This window comes from Podarcis erhardii, assembly GCF_964252035.2.
Source record: "Podarcis erhardii genome assembly, chromosome: 14".
NCBI lineage: Eukaryota > Metazoa > Chordata > Lepidosauria > Squamata > Lacertidae > Podarcis > Podarcis erhardii.
The window spans coordinates 36885889-36903046 of NC_138503.1; the positions used below are offsets into that span (position 1 = coordinate 36885889).

Genomic DNA, 17158 nt, shown 5'->3' on the forward strand with positions numbered 1-17158 from the left:
ATCCTTGATAGCTGCTCTTAAGCTTGTCCACAATGCAATAAAAAATACATTGTGATTGTGAATATAACTTTTTGTAACTACAGTGTGGTGTTGTTTGTTTCCTCGCAACCTATGTTGAAGATTCAGGTAGGTAGCCAGCAGTGTTGGTCTGACGCAGTCGAAATAAATACAAAAATAAGAAAATGGTCCAGTTGCACCTTAAAGACCAACTAAGTTTGTTCTGGGTGTAAGCTTTCGTGTGCATGCACACTTCTTCAGATACCTTTTCTTATCGACCTCACAAAGAGACTTGCACAGGTACAGGTATCTGAAGAAGTGTGCATGCACACGAAAGCTTACACCCAGAACAAACTTAGGTGGTCTCTAAGGTGCTACTGGACAGTTTTCTTTAATGTTTTCACCATAGGTTGAAATAATAATAATAATAAAAGACTGGCTGACGGAAGGGGTGAAAAACCTCTGCTATAATGTTAGCAGGTTGTTTTCGCAGAGAATGCAAGAGTTACTGCTGTATTTGATATTACCTTGAACGCAAAATGTACAGACTTGGACTGAGCCTTTATCTTATTTTTTACTGTTTATATGTGCTTTTGTTTTCAAGACTCGGTTTGCCACTTCTTTCTCTCCCCCCTCCCTTTCAAATTGAGTATTTGTTCAACGTTCACAGAAAAGATTTATCTGTAGAATGTGCTGAGGTCAGGCCTGCTGGTAACACAAAAAACAAACTTCCTTAGCCGAGGAATCTGCAAAGGTCTTTCAACAGCTGCCCTGGAAACCAGCTGCCCTTCCTGAGGCTGTAAAATGGGGGCGAGGTGCAGGCGGCAAGGTAGATCCCCCCCCCCCAAAGTGACAGTTTAACTTTTTTTTTTTTTTTTGCTCTTGCTGCTGCAGCAGCAGTTTTTTGAAGGCTTTGCTTTTTGGTAAATGGATATCTAGGTTAGGAATGTGAGCCTGTCTCCCTGGCGTCTTGGCTGGGGGTTTAATATTTAATTGGAGGGGAGGAAACAGAAATGACCAGGCAAGGCTATATCTGCCGTTGCTCCAAAGCAGTGGCTGAAACTTAGAACTCTCTCTACTTTGCCTATTGAGGGGTAGAAGCCACTCAGTGGTGCAATGCACACAAACACTGGTGTATACCTTCGACTTTAAACCAGCTTTTGCTAACCTGGTGCCCTCCAGATATTTGGACTACAACTCCCACCAACCTCAGCCACTTAGTTCCCCCTTTTCTGCCCCATGGAGGGGACCAAGAAACAGTCACCCATGCCTTCATCAAATGAATGCTGAGCTACTGCATTCCTCCCTCTGTGGGGCTGCCCTTGAATGTGGGGTTGCAAACGGATGAATGTATTGATTAGAGCAGGCACCCCAACCTTTGGCCCTCCAGATGTTTTGGACTACAATTCCCATCATCCCTGACCACTGGTCCTGTTAGCTAGGGATCATGGGAGTTGTAGGCCAAAACATCTGGAGGGCCGAAGGTTGGGGATGCCTGGATTAGAGTATTGAACTGGAACTGGGGAAACCTACCTCAGCTTTCTGACTTGGGGCTAGTATCTCGGCCCTCCAGATGTTTTGAGACTACAATTCCCATCATCACTGACCACTGGTCCTGCTAGCTAGGGATCATGGGAGTTGTAGGCCAAAAGCATCTGGAGGGCTGAGGTTGAGGAAGACTGGAATCTGTCCTATCCCTCAGGGTGGTCATGAGGGAAAAACAGAGAGAACCTTTACCGTAAGTTCTGTGAAAGAAAGCTATGATATAAGACTAACATGTAAAAAAAACCAGGAGCATTGACAAGAGCTATCAGTTTTGAGCTGGCTTTTTGGGGGGACGGGGGCTATGGTTAAGCAAGCTGGCAGAGGGTTTCAGTTCTTTAAAAAAATAGTTTAATGTTACTGTGTTAAGGGGACTGTGATCAGTTTTCACACTTCAGCTCAAGGCTTCAGGATCATATGCTGAAAATCTAGAGAGAAATACAATTCTGGAATTATCTTCTGTTTACCTGTCTCATGTGTGCCTTTGGCATTTAAGCAAGTGACATGAAAGCTTGCAAAATCTTGCTGCTAAGCACATGGTGTCTCCGTTACTAACCTTTCTTGATACAGAACTTTGCAGTGTTTTTGAAAAAGCTCCTCTGAACTTGATATGGGTGTGTATTTATTTGTTTTCCCCTGGTGTGCAAATTTAATAGTCAAGAGTCAAGATGACCTTCAGGAGTAATTTGCCTGCTTTTGCATTCTCTTTGGAGTAGAAGGGAATAAGCGGTATTCTCCCAGAGATTATTCTGACGTCTCTTCACCAGAAATAACTGCCTTTAAAAAAAAAAAAAAAAGGTGTTGTAACACAAATGGATATGTGTAACCTGGATTTCTTGCTTGCTTGTTGAAAGGGTCTGTCCTTAATGGCTCGAAAAACAATACACTCTGAAGGCTTTTGTTTTTATTTACTAGAGCGTTGTACCCAAAGTTGCTCAGGAATTCTAAGAAACAATAAAAGCGGTGCAGTTTTGAAATGTTCTGTTGGTGATCTTGATTAAAATGGGCATCTAGTTGTATCCAAACATAGATGAAAACCTGCTCTTTGATCTCAGGGCCCATTGTGCAAAAATTTGGATAAGATGTCTTAAGAGGTGTCCAGCTACACAGTGAAGAAACAACTTTCTAAAATATATAGTAGATTTAGTACATGTCTGTCCACCTGTCCTTCTGCTGTGGAACTCAAGGCACTGTTACATTGGGGGTTCCCAGGCTGTGTCTCCCAGGCACTGACCAGATCAGATCTACTTAGCCTGAGTAGATTAGCCGCATCACATGTCTTCTGGATCCTGCCCTGGGACCATTCCTAATGGCAGAACACAGATCGTAAATATTTCAGTTACCTGCTTCATTTATCTGGTTCAATGCTCTAACGTCTGAATCCAGCCTCGTGGTTTGCTTTGATCCAAACAAACCATGCGTGGTAAGCGAAGAACAAACCTTGGTCACACCTCGTGGTTTGTTCATAGTGGAATGTAGACAAATGGTAGGGCTGGCTATAGATATGTCTGTTTACGTTTGTGTTTTAAATGGGAGAAGAAATATTCTGTGACTCTGAAAACCCAAGGCCTTGTACTGTTAATGATGTTACAAGCCTAGTTGGCAGTGGTGCTTAGTGACCAAGTTCTGAGAGGAGAGGGAGATAGGTGATTGCTTTGAGGATGTTAAGTGGGGCCTGGATCAGTGCATTCTGATTGGTCTGGATGGTGGCATAACCTGATTGGCTGGAAGTTCTTGTCAGTTGGGATTTAACTGTCAGTTGGGAGAAAGACAGTTGAGGAATTGAAGGGAAAGGAAGGCCTGATTCTCAGCTGGCCTCCACCTGCCTGTAGTCTTACATACAACCAGCCCAAGGGGTGGCCCTGCTTGTCACCTTCCTCCTCAGTCTGAGGGTTGCCCTTGTAGAACTCAGCAAGGATGGGAACAAACCTAGAACTAGTTGGCTCTGCCTGTCCATGCCTCTGGCTCCCCCTACTGTTGGGCTCCCTGCCTTCCACCCTACCAGTCCCAACAGGCGCCACCCATCACTTGCATTAAGCCAAACAATGGCTTTGCTCCCGGTAGTTGGGGAGGAGCGCAGTGGCCAAATTTTTCTCCCTGTGCACCAGTGCACTTCCTCGTTCATGCTAAGCCATAGTTGGGCTTTGTTTTGTGTGCAGATGAGGCCATTGTAATAGGAGAGTTCATGAAGAAGTATACAACAGAAAGAGTGCATGTGTACCTTCAGTGAAGGAGGTATGTTAAGACCCTCCTTCTCAAAATGGCCTTCTCTCTCTTTTTTAATTTTTATAACTTTAATTTTGCTTTAAACAGGTACATATAAATATAGACAACCAAAATTACAAAGGAAAATTCCTTAATAGTAAAGGGGGGAAAACTATAAAAAACTACAAAAAATATCGAAGTACATGACACAGAACATAAGCAACTATGGGAAAGATAAAAGAAAAGAAAAAAGAAAAATAGAGGGAAAAAAAAAAGAAAAAGGAAGATGAGCCAAAGCTGGAAAGCTCATCTATTGTACACTTCCGTCAAGCTTTCTCCATTCAGTACTCCACCCCTCTCTTTTCGTTCCTGCTCCAGGAACATAGGAAGCTGCCCAATACCGAGCCAGACCATTGGCCCGTCTAGCTCAGTATTGACTACACTGACTGGCAGCGGTTCTCCAGCGCTTCAGCGGGAGCCTCTTCCGACCCCACATGGAGACGCCAGGGATTGAACCTGGAGCCTTCTGCATACAAAGCAGTTGTTCTACCTCTGAGAGAGAGAGCTCTTCCTCCAGAAAATGCTTTCTGCTGAAAGAAAACATAGTTGTGATTTGGAGTTGTCATGAGATCTCTCTCTCTCTCTCTCTCTCTCTCTCTCTGTTCTTACGTTGCTTTTTCTCCTCTTCTCTGCAACAGGCAAATGAAGTGACAGACAGTGCGTACATGGGCTCAGAGAGCACCTATAGCGAGTGTGAGACTTTCACGGACGAAGACACCAGCACCCTGGTGCATCACGAGATGCATGATGAAGTAGAAACGGATAGTGCGATCGATTCCACTGTGCACTCGGAGTTCACGGACCCCATTGAGGAGCCTGAGAACGGGTAGGTGCTTTATCTTGGTGATGGGTAGGACAGCAGGAGCCTCTCCGGAAACTTAAAGCAGAGATTTGGAAGCTTAGTTTCTTGGCAGACCAGCCTTAGGAAGCACAAAACAAAGGGGTAAGTGGCCATTTCTCCCCTCCACAAAATGTAAGGGCTGCATTCATGCATCATAGTAAGCCATAAAACCATGGTTTACTGTGTGAGAGCCAATCACACCTGTTTCTCTTCTCTCTCTACCAATGCTAGGAAGAAGCAGCCCGCTATCCTTGGCTTCGCGGTTGTGTCCGTTGCACTGATTGTGGTTGGGTTTGCTCCAAACCAGCTGCAGTGCTAAAACCTATGTTTATTCTTGGCTAAATGATCATGAAAACCTTTTAAAACTTCCAGCCACAGTGATGTGTGTGAGTTCTGCATCTGGCACGGAGAGCCAGGACAAGGTTTTACCATGGCATGTGAACTGGGCCGAGGGGGGAGCCTTGCTGGCTCTGATCAGCAGCCCATCAAGCTTAGCAATCTGTTTCCCACAGTGGCTAACCAGAAGCCTTGTCTTCCGGCATTGCTTCTTAGCATCTGATATTCAGGGCACACCCGATTCTGGAGGCAGCACAGCCATTGTAACTTGTTGGTAGCCATTAATAGCCTTATCCTCCCTGGATGTGTCTAATCCCCTCTCTAAAGCTATCTAAGCCACTTGCCATCATCACACCTTCATGGCAACCAGTTCCCATGCATTTATATCTGCTGCGTGAAGAAGTACTTTCGTTATTCTGTCTGTTTTTGTCATTGGTCGTGGACCCACAGGTGGCTGCAGGCTGATAGGCTTCTCATCCCTGGTTTATGGAATTGGCATTTATTTCATTTAAACATTTGTATCAGGTGTCTTTTCTAGATCAGCTGTGCCCAAGGTGGCAAACGGAAAACGAACCATAAAAATAAAGTAATCTAATAATAGCACTTTAATTTTTTTTTTTTTAAAGGCACTATGTTGAGATACAATTCAGGCAGTATAAAAACAGTTTTGAGAGCCACAACAGAGAAGTTGCGTGAATTATAACACTTTCTTAAATGTGGCAACTGAGGAAGTTCTGTCTGTTAGAGGCTGTCCTTGAGCAGGCCTTGCCTCATGTCCCCACCAATCTAACTAGGACCTAGGAGAGCAGGGTTCAAATCTCCACTCAGCCATGAAGCTCATTCGGTGACCTTGGGCCAGTCACCATCTTTGAGACTAACCGACCTTACAGAGTTGCTGTGAGGATGAAAAGGGGAGGAGGAGAAACATGTACATTGTCCCAAGATCCTTGGAAGATAAAGGTGGTATATAAATGTAATAAGTAAGTAAATTTTAAGGGCAGGCCAACTGCGCATGGCCTCAGGCACTGGTCTTAAAGCACAGGCAAAAATGAGGCCTGGAAACAACAGCCTGTGGGTTTCTGGAAGAAATTGCCCCTCTTTCCTGTGGAACAAAGGCATTGGTGTTAGGACTAAAGGACTAGAAAGGTGAATGGGGGATCAAACTGGCAACTAGCTGTGTTGCATAGGAGCCAGCTCCTAGGGGCCAAGGGGTCTTCGGGGCCCCCAGTAAAATATTTAAGGAAGCAGGGGCCCCCAAAATTGATGGGCATTCAAATGGTGTGTGTGCACCATGTCCTGTGATTGATTATGAGGGTCGGGGCTTACCTCCCCCCAGTATTTTATTCAAGTTGGCACCCCTGCTGTGTTTGACCTGCAAGGTTTGTCTTGTGCAGAGCAAAGTCGAAGTTTTGGGGAAGTGCATGCTAATTTCCACCCCTGAGGTTGAGGATATTTTGTGTCTTTTTGAAAAGGCAGTCATGCTGGTACCCCCCCCCCCTTTTAAAACTTGACCTGTTCAATGAAAGAAAATGCATTCATATATCCACCTGCCACCTTCTCTCAAAAGTGTCCAGAGTGTGATCCGACCTGATCATAGCAATCATTCGTCCTGATAAGGCTTGCACAGGGGAGAAAATTCTTGGTGAAGTCAGACCACTGGCCTTCTTGGGCCCGGAATGTCTACGCTGTCAGGAATTGTACCGATGATTTCCTACAAATTCTGCACTCTACCACCAAGCTACAAGTCCTGGGAGGGGTTTTGGCTGGCAGTAATTCTCCAGGTTCTCTGGCAGGAGCTGACTGAGGCTGTGACTTAACTATAGCCCTGTCTGACTAGTTCCCTGCTGGGCATAAGCCACCATATGTATGCATGAGAAGGGTTTTCCATTTTGGGTATCAGGGTGTTGTTGTTTTTTAAGTTGACTTGGGACTTAAGCTGTTCCTTTGCACTAGTTTAGGGTTAGGCAACTTTTTCCCACCCCCAAAAAACCCCTGTTCACTTTCTACTTGGAGCACCTGAAGGAGGACTTCCCGTATGCCCGCAAGGAGCTGGAGAAGGTTCTGATTGTGATCCGGGGCTGAAAGAGTGTTTTTGCTGCTGGAGGCCCTGCAGATTAAGAGGGGGAACTGGGATTAGCCTCCTGCCGCTTTCTTTGCTGAAATGAGCTGGGCTCAGTGGTTGCTAACCCTCAGTCCGTAATCAGCTTCTGAGCTGCGAGGCCACCAAGGGCCTTTTTTTTTCCTGGAGAGAATTAGGAAGCATGCCAGCTTGCGTTCGCCTTGCCCGGCCTCCTGGGAGTATGGCTCAGTGCATTGGACTCTCCTGCCTGTAGGTACAAATGCCTTTCTTGGGAGGCGGGTGGGTGGGATATTTGTCTTTTTAAAAGTGGAGTTGCTGTGTTTGACCAGGATAGTGGCGGTTCTGTATGTGTAGCTTTCGAGTGGCTTCTTTACAAGCACTGGAGACGCAAGGTCAAGCGGCCAGCAAATTAACATCACCGTTGCTTCTTACAAAGCAAGGTGGAAAATGCCATTCCTGCAAGTCTTATAAAGAGTTATGTGCGGGATTAATAGATGTGCTAGGGGTGGGGGCAGCATCATATGCTCCTGGGTAGGCATTGTATTGCTCAGCCAGGAATGGTATGTCCTAGGAGGAGGCGTTTTTTTGATCCCTGACACATACATACATACATACATACATACATACATACATACATACAATGAGCCTGGACACCCTCCATTTGCTGCAAGAAGGAAAAAGAATGGGTGGTGATTTTTCGTTTATTATTATTACTATTGCCATCCTCAATCATTACAGGAACAGATTCCTTTCAAGCCTTTCATTTCCATATTTTGCATTCCAGTGCTTAACAAAGCAAGTCCATCTCCCGACCAGATGGCTCTTCCACAGTCTGCCTTCTCTCCCTTGGTTGGAGCGGCACAGTTTATCCATTTCTGCCAGCTCCAGACATTTTAATAACCATTCCCATTCAGCTGAAATTGGTTGACATTTCCATTTTCCAGCCCACACTTATTTTTGCTGCCATCCACATGATCCTAATTGATCTATGGGAATGTTGCTCTCAGTCAAAATGGCAGGAATGATTATTATGATGGCTTCTCATGAGAGCCCAGGGCAATTGTCAGTGCAGCAGCATACAATAATAATAACAGACAATTTTTTATAATAGTGTGTCTTAATTCTTTAGAGCTGCCTTGGAATGTGCCACACTTTTTAGTGTGGACAAACTAATTTTTTTAAAAACAACAACAACAACCCAAAACTTGATGGACACTCTGTGCCATTTATTTCTAATATGCTAGTGGGCATTCCTAGAGTATGACTATACCTGCTCCCCTTTCTGTGTTACAAACTATAGTTCATCCAGATGGGCATTTCCTTATTTTGTTGACAAGGATCTGAAATATGACATTGGAGATAGTAAATATATATGGTCCAAATTTGAACTCTCCTAGAATGTGTTCCCTGAATATTTGAGCTGTTTGACTGATATGACATATGAAGAGAAGCAGAAATTGGGCCTTTTGCATAACTGGCCTTGCCTTGATCTTGACAGGGATTTGCCTCCCATAAGATTGGCTTGACCACTTCCTCTCCCTCTTCCCCTCCCTCCCTCCCTCCCTCCCTCCCTCACTGGGGCTTACTAGATTTTAATATCTACTTTCCTCCAATATTTCCTTCCTGCACTGGGGTCTTGATCCCCTCTTCCTTATTTCTGTTTTGCTGGTGGTCAGAAGATCTTCTCCTTGTTGATGTCTAGAGATTTGACTCCCATCTTGCCGCCTTCTGCTCATGCACTTCCCTTGTTTTTAGTGCGTTAGGGATATTTACCAAAATAGGGACACATTCCTCTCCCTTTCCAGAAGCTTACTTACCATGGCCAGTATTTTTGAGCCATCAAAAATGCCTGGCTAAACAGGAATGTTTCAAAATTTCTTCTGAAAGTCAGTAATGAGGGAGGGCACTCCACAGATGGGGAACCACCGCTGAAAGGGCCCTGTCACAGGTGAACACCAGCTGAGCAGCAACTGGAAGTGACACCACCAACAGAGTGGTACCCCTGCTGCCAGAGGAGAGGTCACTAGTTCCTTGTGTAGTGTCTTTATTTTTACTCTCTTCCTCAAATATCAAAACTAAACCCAAGCTGTGAGCCCAGTTTAGATGATCGATTTTACTGATTTTACTTATTTCTTTTGAAGATTGCTTCCCAGAATTTTGTAATCTTTTCATAACACTAGCATGCAATTACACACCCAGACCCCACAGATACACACAAACCTTAAAACACAATGGAACAAATCCCAAAAGTAGCATAATTGTATATTATCCTTGGGCAGTGCTTGTAGCTTTTTCATCATGTGTACTTTGTTTTGGAGTACTTCAAGCTGAATCTCTGTATTGCCTTTGCTTTTGAGAATTTTTCATCAGCAGCGAGGAACACAGCCTCACTCCTCCTCCTGTTTCCTGGATGATAGCACGACTGTTCCGTCTGTTAACACAAAATGCGCACACACTTTTGCATCCCTAGAATTGCTGATAACTCTGGGTTTCCTGTTTTTGAAGGACCAGTGTCACGAATTCTCATCCACACAGAGGTCCAGGGGTTTGGTCCTTTTTTAAAAAGCCACTTCTTACTCTGATTTAGAAATTATGTTTGAAGAGCCTTCCCAAGCCTTTTTTAGTTCTTCAGTCCTGAAAGATCTGCAGCTCACCCAAAGATTCAACCTCATTTATCTTGCCAAGTGGGTGGCCCTTAGGCCCATTTTCCAGTCAGGGAAGTGAGGCTGCAGGGCCACGTCCCAAGACCTGTCCAGTGACAACTCATCTAGGTTAAAATGGCAAATGAGGACTCGCATCTGTGACTCTGTCTGCTAGGCTGTGCACCCATGTACGATGGCGTTCTTTTTGTTATGGAATGCTGGTATCTGTGAAATAAGCCTGCGGTCTGTGCCTTTGACAAGTTACACTGCTCAAAAGCGTGTTCCTGGGCCCTTAATAGGATTATGCAGTCCTAAATGCCGCAACACTTTAATATGTGGGTTGGCTGTGCAGCTGAAAATATTTTACCGTTGATTCAGCCGCCTCTTAGATTGGTTGCCTGCCATATAGCCACTGCCTTATTGTATGCACTTTCTACAAAGGACATAAGTTTTGCTTGGCCCAGCTATATTTGCGTTGTGCTTGGGCATTCACAGCACCTTCTGCAACGGTGGGTCTGCGCAGATTTGCAGCCTTGGGTGTATGCATGTAAGCACTGCCATGTGTCACGTGCCTTGGCCTTGTGTGAATGCACAGCTTGAGTGGTGCACTCCAAGGCAGAGCAGTGATTGGTTTGGTCACCAAACTAAAACAAGGAAGGGGGGAGGATTGCATCCAATGTAAGAGTCCTGCTGCATCAGGCCAAAGGTCCATTGAATCCAGCATTGTTCCCATAATAGCCAGCCAGATGCCATTCTGCCATCTGCAGAAGACTGCCATGCAGGCCCCTGGCTCTCCCTGCATTTCGCACTCTGCTGGCTGAGGCTGATGGGACTATGAGTTCAATGCAGCTGGAAGGCACCAAGTTCATAAAAGCTCCCTTTTAGCTTGCAGCAATCACCGCTGCTCCTGTTAACCAAGTCAGCCCAAAATATTTATCTACTAGCAGACCCCGTAAGTGGCATTGCTCAGGCATTGCTAAGAAAGCATAAAATCAACACCGTTGCTTTGATCAGTTCAGTCTGCCGCCTTGGTTCAAAATGATATACAACAGTATCCAAACACTGACAGAAACCTGTTCTTTGATCTCAGGGATCATCATGCAAAATTTGATTATGATATCTTAAGAGGTGCTGAAATGCGTAGTGAATGAATGAACTAACAACTTTCCAAAATATATAGTAATGTAAAGGTTAAAGGGACCCCTGAAAATTAGGTTCAGTCGTGGCCGACTCTGGGGTTGCGGCGCTCATCTCGCTTTACTGGCCGAGGGAGCCGGCGTACAGCTTCCGGGTCAAGTGGCCAGCATGACTAAGCCGCTTCTGGCGAACCAGAGCAGAGCACAGAAACGCCATTTACCTTCCCGCGGGAGTGGTACCTATTTATCTACTTGCACTTTGACGTGCTTTCGAACTGCTAGGTTGGCAGGAGCAGGGACCGAGCAACGGGAGCTCACTCCGTCACGGTGATTCGAACTGCTGACCTTCTGATCGGCAAGTCCTAGGCTCTGTGGTAAACCTCAGCGCCACCCACGCCCCTTGCCAAGGGATTAGGGATAGAAAAATGGAAGGATTTCTATGCCATCGGGTGTAACTGTGGGATTCACTGCTGCAGGAAGTGATGGTGATGGCCATGTGCAGACTTTGGTGGCTTTAAATAATGGGAAGCCAATTTGTAGATGATACAGGTCAAGAATAGGGAGCCTCAGGCTTGGATCCTGAATGCCATTGTGGTGAAGCCACATGATAAATGTAATAATACATAAATGATTACATAATGACTGATAAATGTCATAAATAATAATATTGCGGTCCTTTGGCAGCAAAAAAATGCAGGCAGCAGTTTTGAGCATGACTCCATCAATGCCGCTCTCTGCAGGGGTGTGGCCATCATTTGTTGGAAGCGGTGGGTGTGGTGAACTCCTTGATTCCTTCTCTTGAGATACTGACTTCCCTTTCCACCAACAGATCTCACCCTCATGACCTTCCTTTGACCTCGGACATTAACAATCACTCCATCGTCACCGTAATTAGCGGGGAGGAGCACTTTGAGGACTACGGGGAAGGGAATGAGGTGGATCTCTTCTCAGACAGCTTGTGCAACGGAGAAAGTGGCTTCAGCAGTTCATCCTTCCTCTCTCCCAGGTAAGATGGCCAGAACCTGTGTCTCATGTTGCTGCATTTTGAGCGTTTCTCAACTGGCTGGTGCCTGTCTCTAAGCTTCTTCCGTAGCCTATCTTCAGCACCACCACCACCACTGGTTGCGGTGTCGAAAATAACTGTTGCAGATAACTCTGGTTATATGTCTTTGAGCCAGCCGCTAAACCAACCTTTCCCAATATGGTGCCCTCAATAAAGTTGGACTACAACTCCTATCAGCCCTAGCCAGCATGCTACGCAAGTTGAAGCTGATGGGAGTTGTAGTCCAGCAACATCTGGAGGGCACAGGTTGGCAAAGGCTGCAGTAAACATTGGCCGGAGGGAAATCTATTAGAGCTGTGCAGTTAGCAGTATTGGTGAACAGTCATGAGATTGCTCCAGCACACGGCTTCCAGTTCTGCTCTGCTTTAATGGAGGCAGGCCCCACGACAGCAGGAGATTGTTGGTGAAGGAAAAACAAGGATGATTAAGTGTAATTATCCTTGCAAATCCCCCCCCCCCAGGGACAGGGGGAATGGGCTTTACTCGCAGTTCATCTTGGTATCTGGCTCTCCCTTTGGCAAGGAAAGCACTTTGCCTGTCGAAAACCCTCCAAGGCTGCCATTAAGAAGCAGAGGTTCTCCTGTTAGAGTTTAATTGAACTAAAGTACAGGCGCATGCTAGAAGAGAAGAGATCACAAATTCCAGAGCCAACCCAACTGCGAGGACTTTAAAGTTTGAACTTGAGATAAGACTCCATTTGGTGCAAAAGACAGGGGGAGGGGAGCCTACAGTTTCTTTATTTAAAGTTTTCTTCTCTACATTTATGATTCGGCAACCCTCCTTTGAACATTAGTTCAAATTATATTTGTACAAGCAAGGATGGAAGAAATTGGATTATAAATAAGGAATATAACATCAAACGAAACTGTGAGTGTAAAAAAAGCAAAAAGGGAGGAAAGCTCTATTTTGCAAAAGGTTTATGATGGAAACTTAGAGCTGATTCTTCCCCATTCTTTATTGTTTAAAGTGAACTGAATAACGCTAAGAGGACTTGGAATTTAATTTAATTGGAAGTATAATTGCTCATATATCTTCAGTTGGAAGGAAGGATGAAAGGAGTCTGTGAACTGCCAAGGAACTGATAAGGTTTTTATTGAGTCATCTACAGCTTGACAGATCACTCTTCTTCCCAGGCTGAGAGGGAAAATGGTGACAACAGGTTATTTATTGGGACAGAGTGACTTTTGCAGCTGTTGTTAAAGTTACAAAACAGTGAAGCAAGGGACAGGGTGAGGGAGAAATTTCTGGAACAACAATGGGATATCAGCTCCGTCCAAGGCATGATGGATAACAACAACAACTGGGGGAAAGAAAGACATAACATCTTACGAGGACAGGAAGAAACACCATGGACAGAATAATTGCCACACACAGGAAGAACAAGAATAAAGTTTGAGTTCCTCACTTATAGTTTTATAAATCATTTAATGTGTCAACACGAATAGAAGTTATTAATACTGCAGCTGTTGTATAAGGGATTATTATTATGACCAGAATGTAATTGAAATTAATAAGATTTTGGAACGCAGAAATAATGCAAATAATCATTCCATCAAATCCAGCATGCAGTGGCCTACTTCATCTAAATTATATAATTCGATATTTGAACAATTGGTATTAATAATTGTATTATAAATTGGTATTGTTATAAGGGGGCTATTATTAGACTGTAATTGAAGACTAATAAAAAATTTTTGCTCCTGCACACACATCCTGATCACAGCTCCACAAGCACTTGGGCGTACTTTCAGCAGCGGCACACTAGCATATCAAACGTGGGTCAAGTGGCAGATGGGAAGGTCTGGTTGTTTCAGCACGTTCCCAGCACTGCCTGTCTCCACATTCTCAGCACTCCCCACCCAGCTGGGGTTAGCTTGGCTATTGGGTACTTCCACCAAACAGGTTTTTGCTGGTATCGAGTTGGCTTGTTTACCAGCCTGATACTCTGAAGCCGTCAGGGCACACCTTGCCACAGTTTTCTCCCCTCTGTGTGCTGAATGTGCAGGGGAATAGCCGTGAGCCAACAACACACAGGCAGCAGGAAGAAAGTGACTGTGCTACATAGCAAGCTGCACCATCCCAGGTTAGATCGTTGGTCCATCTGGCTCAATCTTGTCTGTACTTACTGGCTCTGCAAGATTTCAGAGAGAACTCTTGCCCCGTTCTACCTGGAGTTTTAAGCTGACAGCATCCACACGAAAAGCAGAGGTGCTCTCCCTTTGCAAACATAGGAAGGTGCATTGCACTGAGTCAGACCATTGATCCATCTTGCTTGGTATTGTCTACACTGACTCGCTGCAGATTTCCAGAGTTTCAGAGAAGGGTCCTTCCCAGCCTGACCTTATGCATGGAAAGCAGATGCTCTACCACTGAGCTGTGACAAAAAGCCCTGTGCACCACAAATCCTGCTTCTCTCACCTCTACAGATCCATATAAATGTGTCCTAAGCAGCAGGGAGAAAATGATTTGTGTGAGAGAGCGATACTTTCTTCGGCTGCACGAAATAGCTATAGAAGATGATGGGTGTCACATACCTTCTCTGATGCCTTCTGAGCATAATAAGGCACCTTTCTCCTGCCTTTCCCATGCAGTCCATAGAGATGCCTTCATTTTAGGGCATTTCTCCCATATCTGTGCAGATGTTTCTCTACCTGGATTACATTGTGCCTGCGGCACACAGGTCATCATGGCCTGTGCCCTTGGCATGCAATGGGTCCAAGTTGCCAGGTGTGCTAGCAAATCACCCAGCAGCTTAGTGCAAACACATCTTCCCTCCATGCAAGGAAATGAGTGCTTTGATGGGATCTAAGTAAGGCCATGTGCAGATTGACCATACCTTGGTGCCAAATCAACCTGCTGGGAAACGAGGCAAGCAGGAGGAGCCAGTTTGTCATAGGAACAGAGGAAGCTGCCTTATCAGACCACTGGCTGGCAGCAGCTCTCCTGGATTTCAAGCAAGCGTCTCTCCTAGTCTCTAGCTTGCAGATGCAACCTGGGGCTGTGTTGCCAAACGGAATGCCCCTGAAAGATGCTGAGCTGGACTCTGGCTAACGGCTGCTAACGGCTTGTGTGGTTGTTGACAGGATGCTTGGCGCTGGCTAGTCCTGCTGAGTGAGCAGGAGAAAATAGGGAGAGTTGCACAAATGGGCTGAAGGGCTTCCTGTTGTCAGTGGTCCAGCAGGAGCAGGGATTTCCTCTGGGGATGTGAACAGGAAGATGCATCTTACTCCTCTCCTAGCTCAGAAGCTGCCATCTTGTCCCAGCAAGCAAGTCTACTGCATACAAATATGTCCTCTACTCTCTGCACTCCTGAGGTTGTTATACTTAAGGATGGATGGATCTGTCAGTTGACTTCTCTCTGCTTCTCATTTTTTCCAACCTTGAATTCAGTTCTCTTCATTTCTGCAGCAATTTGTGTGTTGTTTTTTTTTTAAAAAAAAAACCTTCATTTAAATCCCAAGTGGAAATACAAAAAAAATCAGGAAAAACAGGAGGGGGTGGCTCAGCGACCACAGAATGCTTGTTTATTGTAGGATGGGGGAGAGAGGGAATGGAGAGGTGGACTCCGGAACAGCCACCCTCCATGCTGCAACACAATGGCGGTGTAGCTTGAGAATGACTTGAACATCTTTCTGTGCTGAACAGAGTGCTTCTTCTATTTGCGGTTTGGTTTTGCTCTCTTCTCCCAGTCTTCCCCACAGTGCTGCCCTTACTTAAGCGAAAGCAACAGCTTTTGGTGGTGTAGTGGTTAAGAGCAGTAGACTCGTAATCTGGGGAACCGGGTTCGCATCTCCGCTCCTCTACATGCAGCTGCTGGGTGACCTTGGGCCAGTCACACTTCTCTGAAGTCTCTCAGCCCCACTCACCTCACAGAGTGTTTGTTGTGGGGGAGGAAGGGAAAGGAGAATGTTGGCTGCTTTGAGACTCCTTCGGGTAGTGATAAAGCGGGATATCAAATCCAAACTCTTCTTCTGTAGCATTTACACAGAGAGGAACATTTTGCTTTGCAACTTGTGAAGAGGTGGTTCTCAAGTCCAGATTTCCAAAGCAGGGTGTTTCTGCAATTAACAAGTTGCAAGCTTTTCCTGCTCTCAAAGGAAGGAGCATTGTATTCCAAATCATGTGGAGCGAAATGGAAAGTGTTGTATCAGTTAGACCAGAGCTTGTTCTTCTCTAGGTTTGATTCTTCATTGTGCTTTTTTCCTCCGCCTTGCAAGCTTCAGCTCTTGCTAGGCCGCAGTGTTCAAAAATTATTTTTTTTTTAAAAAAGTGAATGACTTCTTTGGGGGTAGGAAGGGGATCAATTGTGGGAGTTTGTTGCACATTTTAGAACAACTTCATCTGAAATCAGTAGCTTGGTATAAGAATGCTGTTATTCATACAGTGCCAAAGCTTTTTGACTGCACACCAAGAAGTGTGAAGCTCCTGTAGTTTGCAATGGCTTCAGTTCTGGCACCATAGGGCAGCATGTTCGGGCATCTGCCACAGACCCACATATTCCTGCAGGGGTCCCTCTGACAAGAGCCCCCTGGACCAGCTGCAGTAAAGGATGCACATTCACTGAGGGGGCACAAAGAGGAGGTCTTTCCCCAGGGCCCTCCAAACCCCGGGGGTTGTTGCTTCTTTTCATCTGAATAGATGCTTGCGGCCTCCTCTTGAGATGTAAGTTGCTCAGCAAAACAGTAGGAACTGAGCCAAGTCATTTACTGTCTTTCCAGGTGTTTGTAAATTTAACCTTGTTTCTACCAGCTCACACCTCTGTGGGTCTATGTTTGTGTTTGCGTGTGTGTGTGTGTGTATTTAAATTAAACCTCTCCTTTGTGGTTTTCACTATTAACCTTATCTCCGATTTAAACCTTGTGGCTTCCAGAAGTTTATTTCAGTGGAGGGGAGGTATAACCACCTGCCTCTCTCAAACATATTTTAAATCCTTACTGCAAATTTTTTTTTAGCTGTCACAGTATGAAAAATGGCTGCCACAGATCACTACATGTGTAAATGTTGGCACAGATCACGTGCAACTACGTTGGCTTGGGGAGAGTTCCAAGGGTCACACAGAATAGCCTCGAGAGCTATATTTGGCTCCTGGGTCTGACGTTCCCATCCAGTATCCTATATAGTGTGGATGGGATCTGGCTCTCCGGATAATGACCTTTGCAAAAGCTTCTAGCAAGACAGATGAGCATCAGTTGGGACACTCTATTGCAGGTATTCCCAAACTGAAGTTCACAGACCACCAGTGGCCTGCAAGCTTCA

The 17158-nt window shown here is 45.3% G+C and overlaps 1 protein-coding gene across 9 annotated transcripts in view; it reads left to right on the plus strand.

The window, feature by feature from the left end:
- Positions 1-17158, plus strand: part of RAB11FIP3 (RAB11 family interacting protein 3) — a 91151-nt gene that overhangs the window by 52444 nt on the left and 21549 nt on the right. For all 9 annotated transcript variants that reach the window (XM_081839650.1, XM_081839648.1, XM_081839645.1 and 6 more), the window contains 2 exons: positions 4443-4630; positions 11669-11845. In XM_081839650.1, the coding sequence (XP_081695776.1) occupies positions 4443-4630; positions 11669-11845 (365 nt within the window). The remainder of the gene's footprint in view (positions 1-4442; positions 4631-11668; positions 11846-17158) is intronic.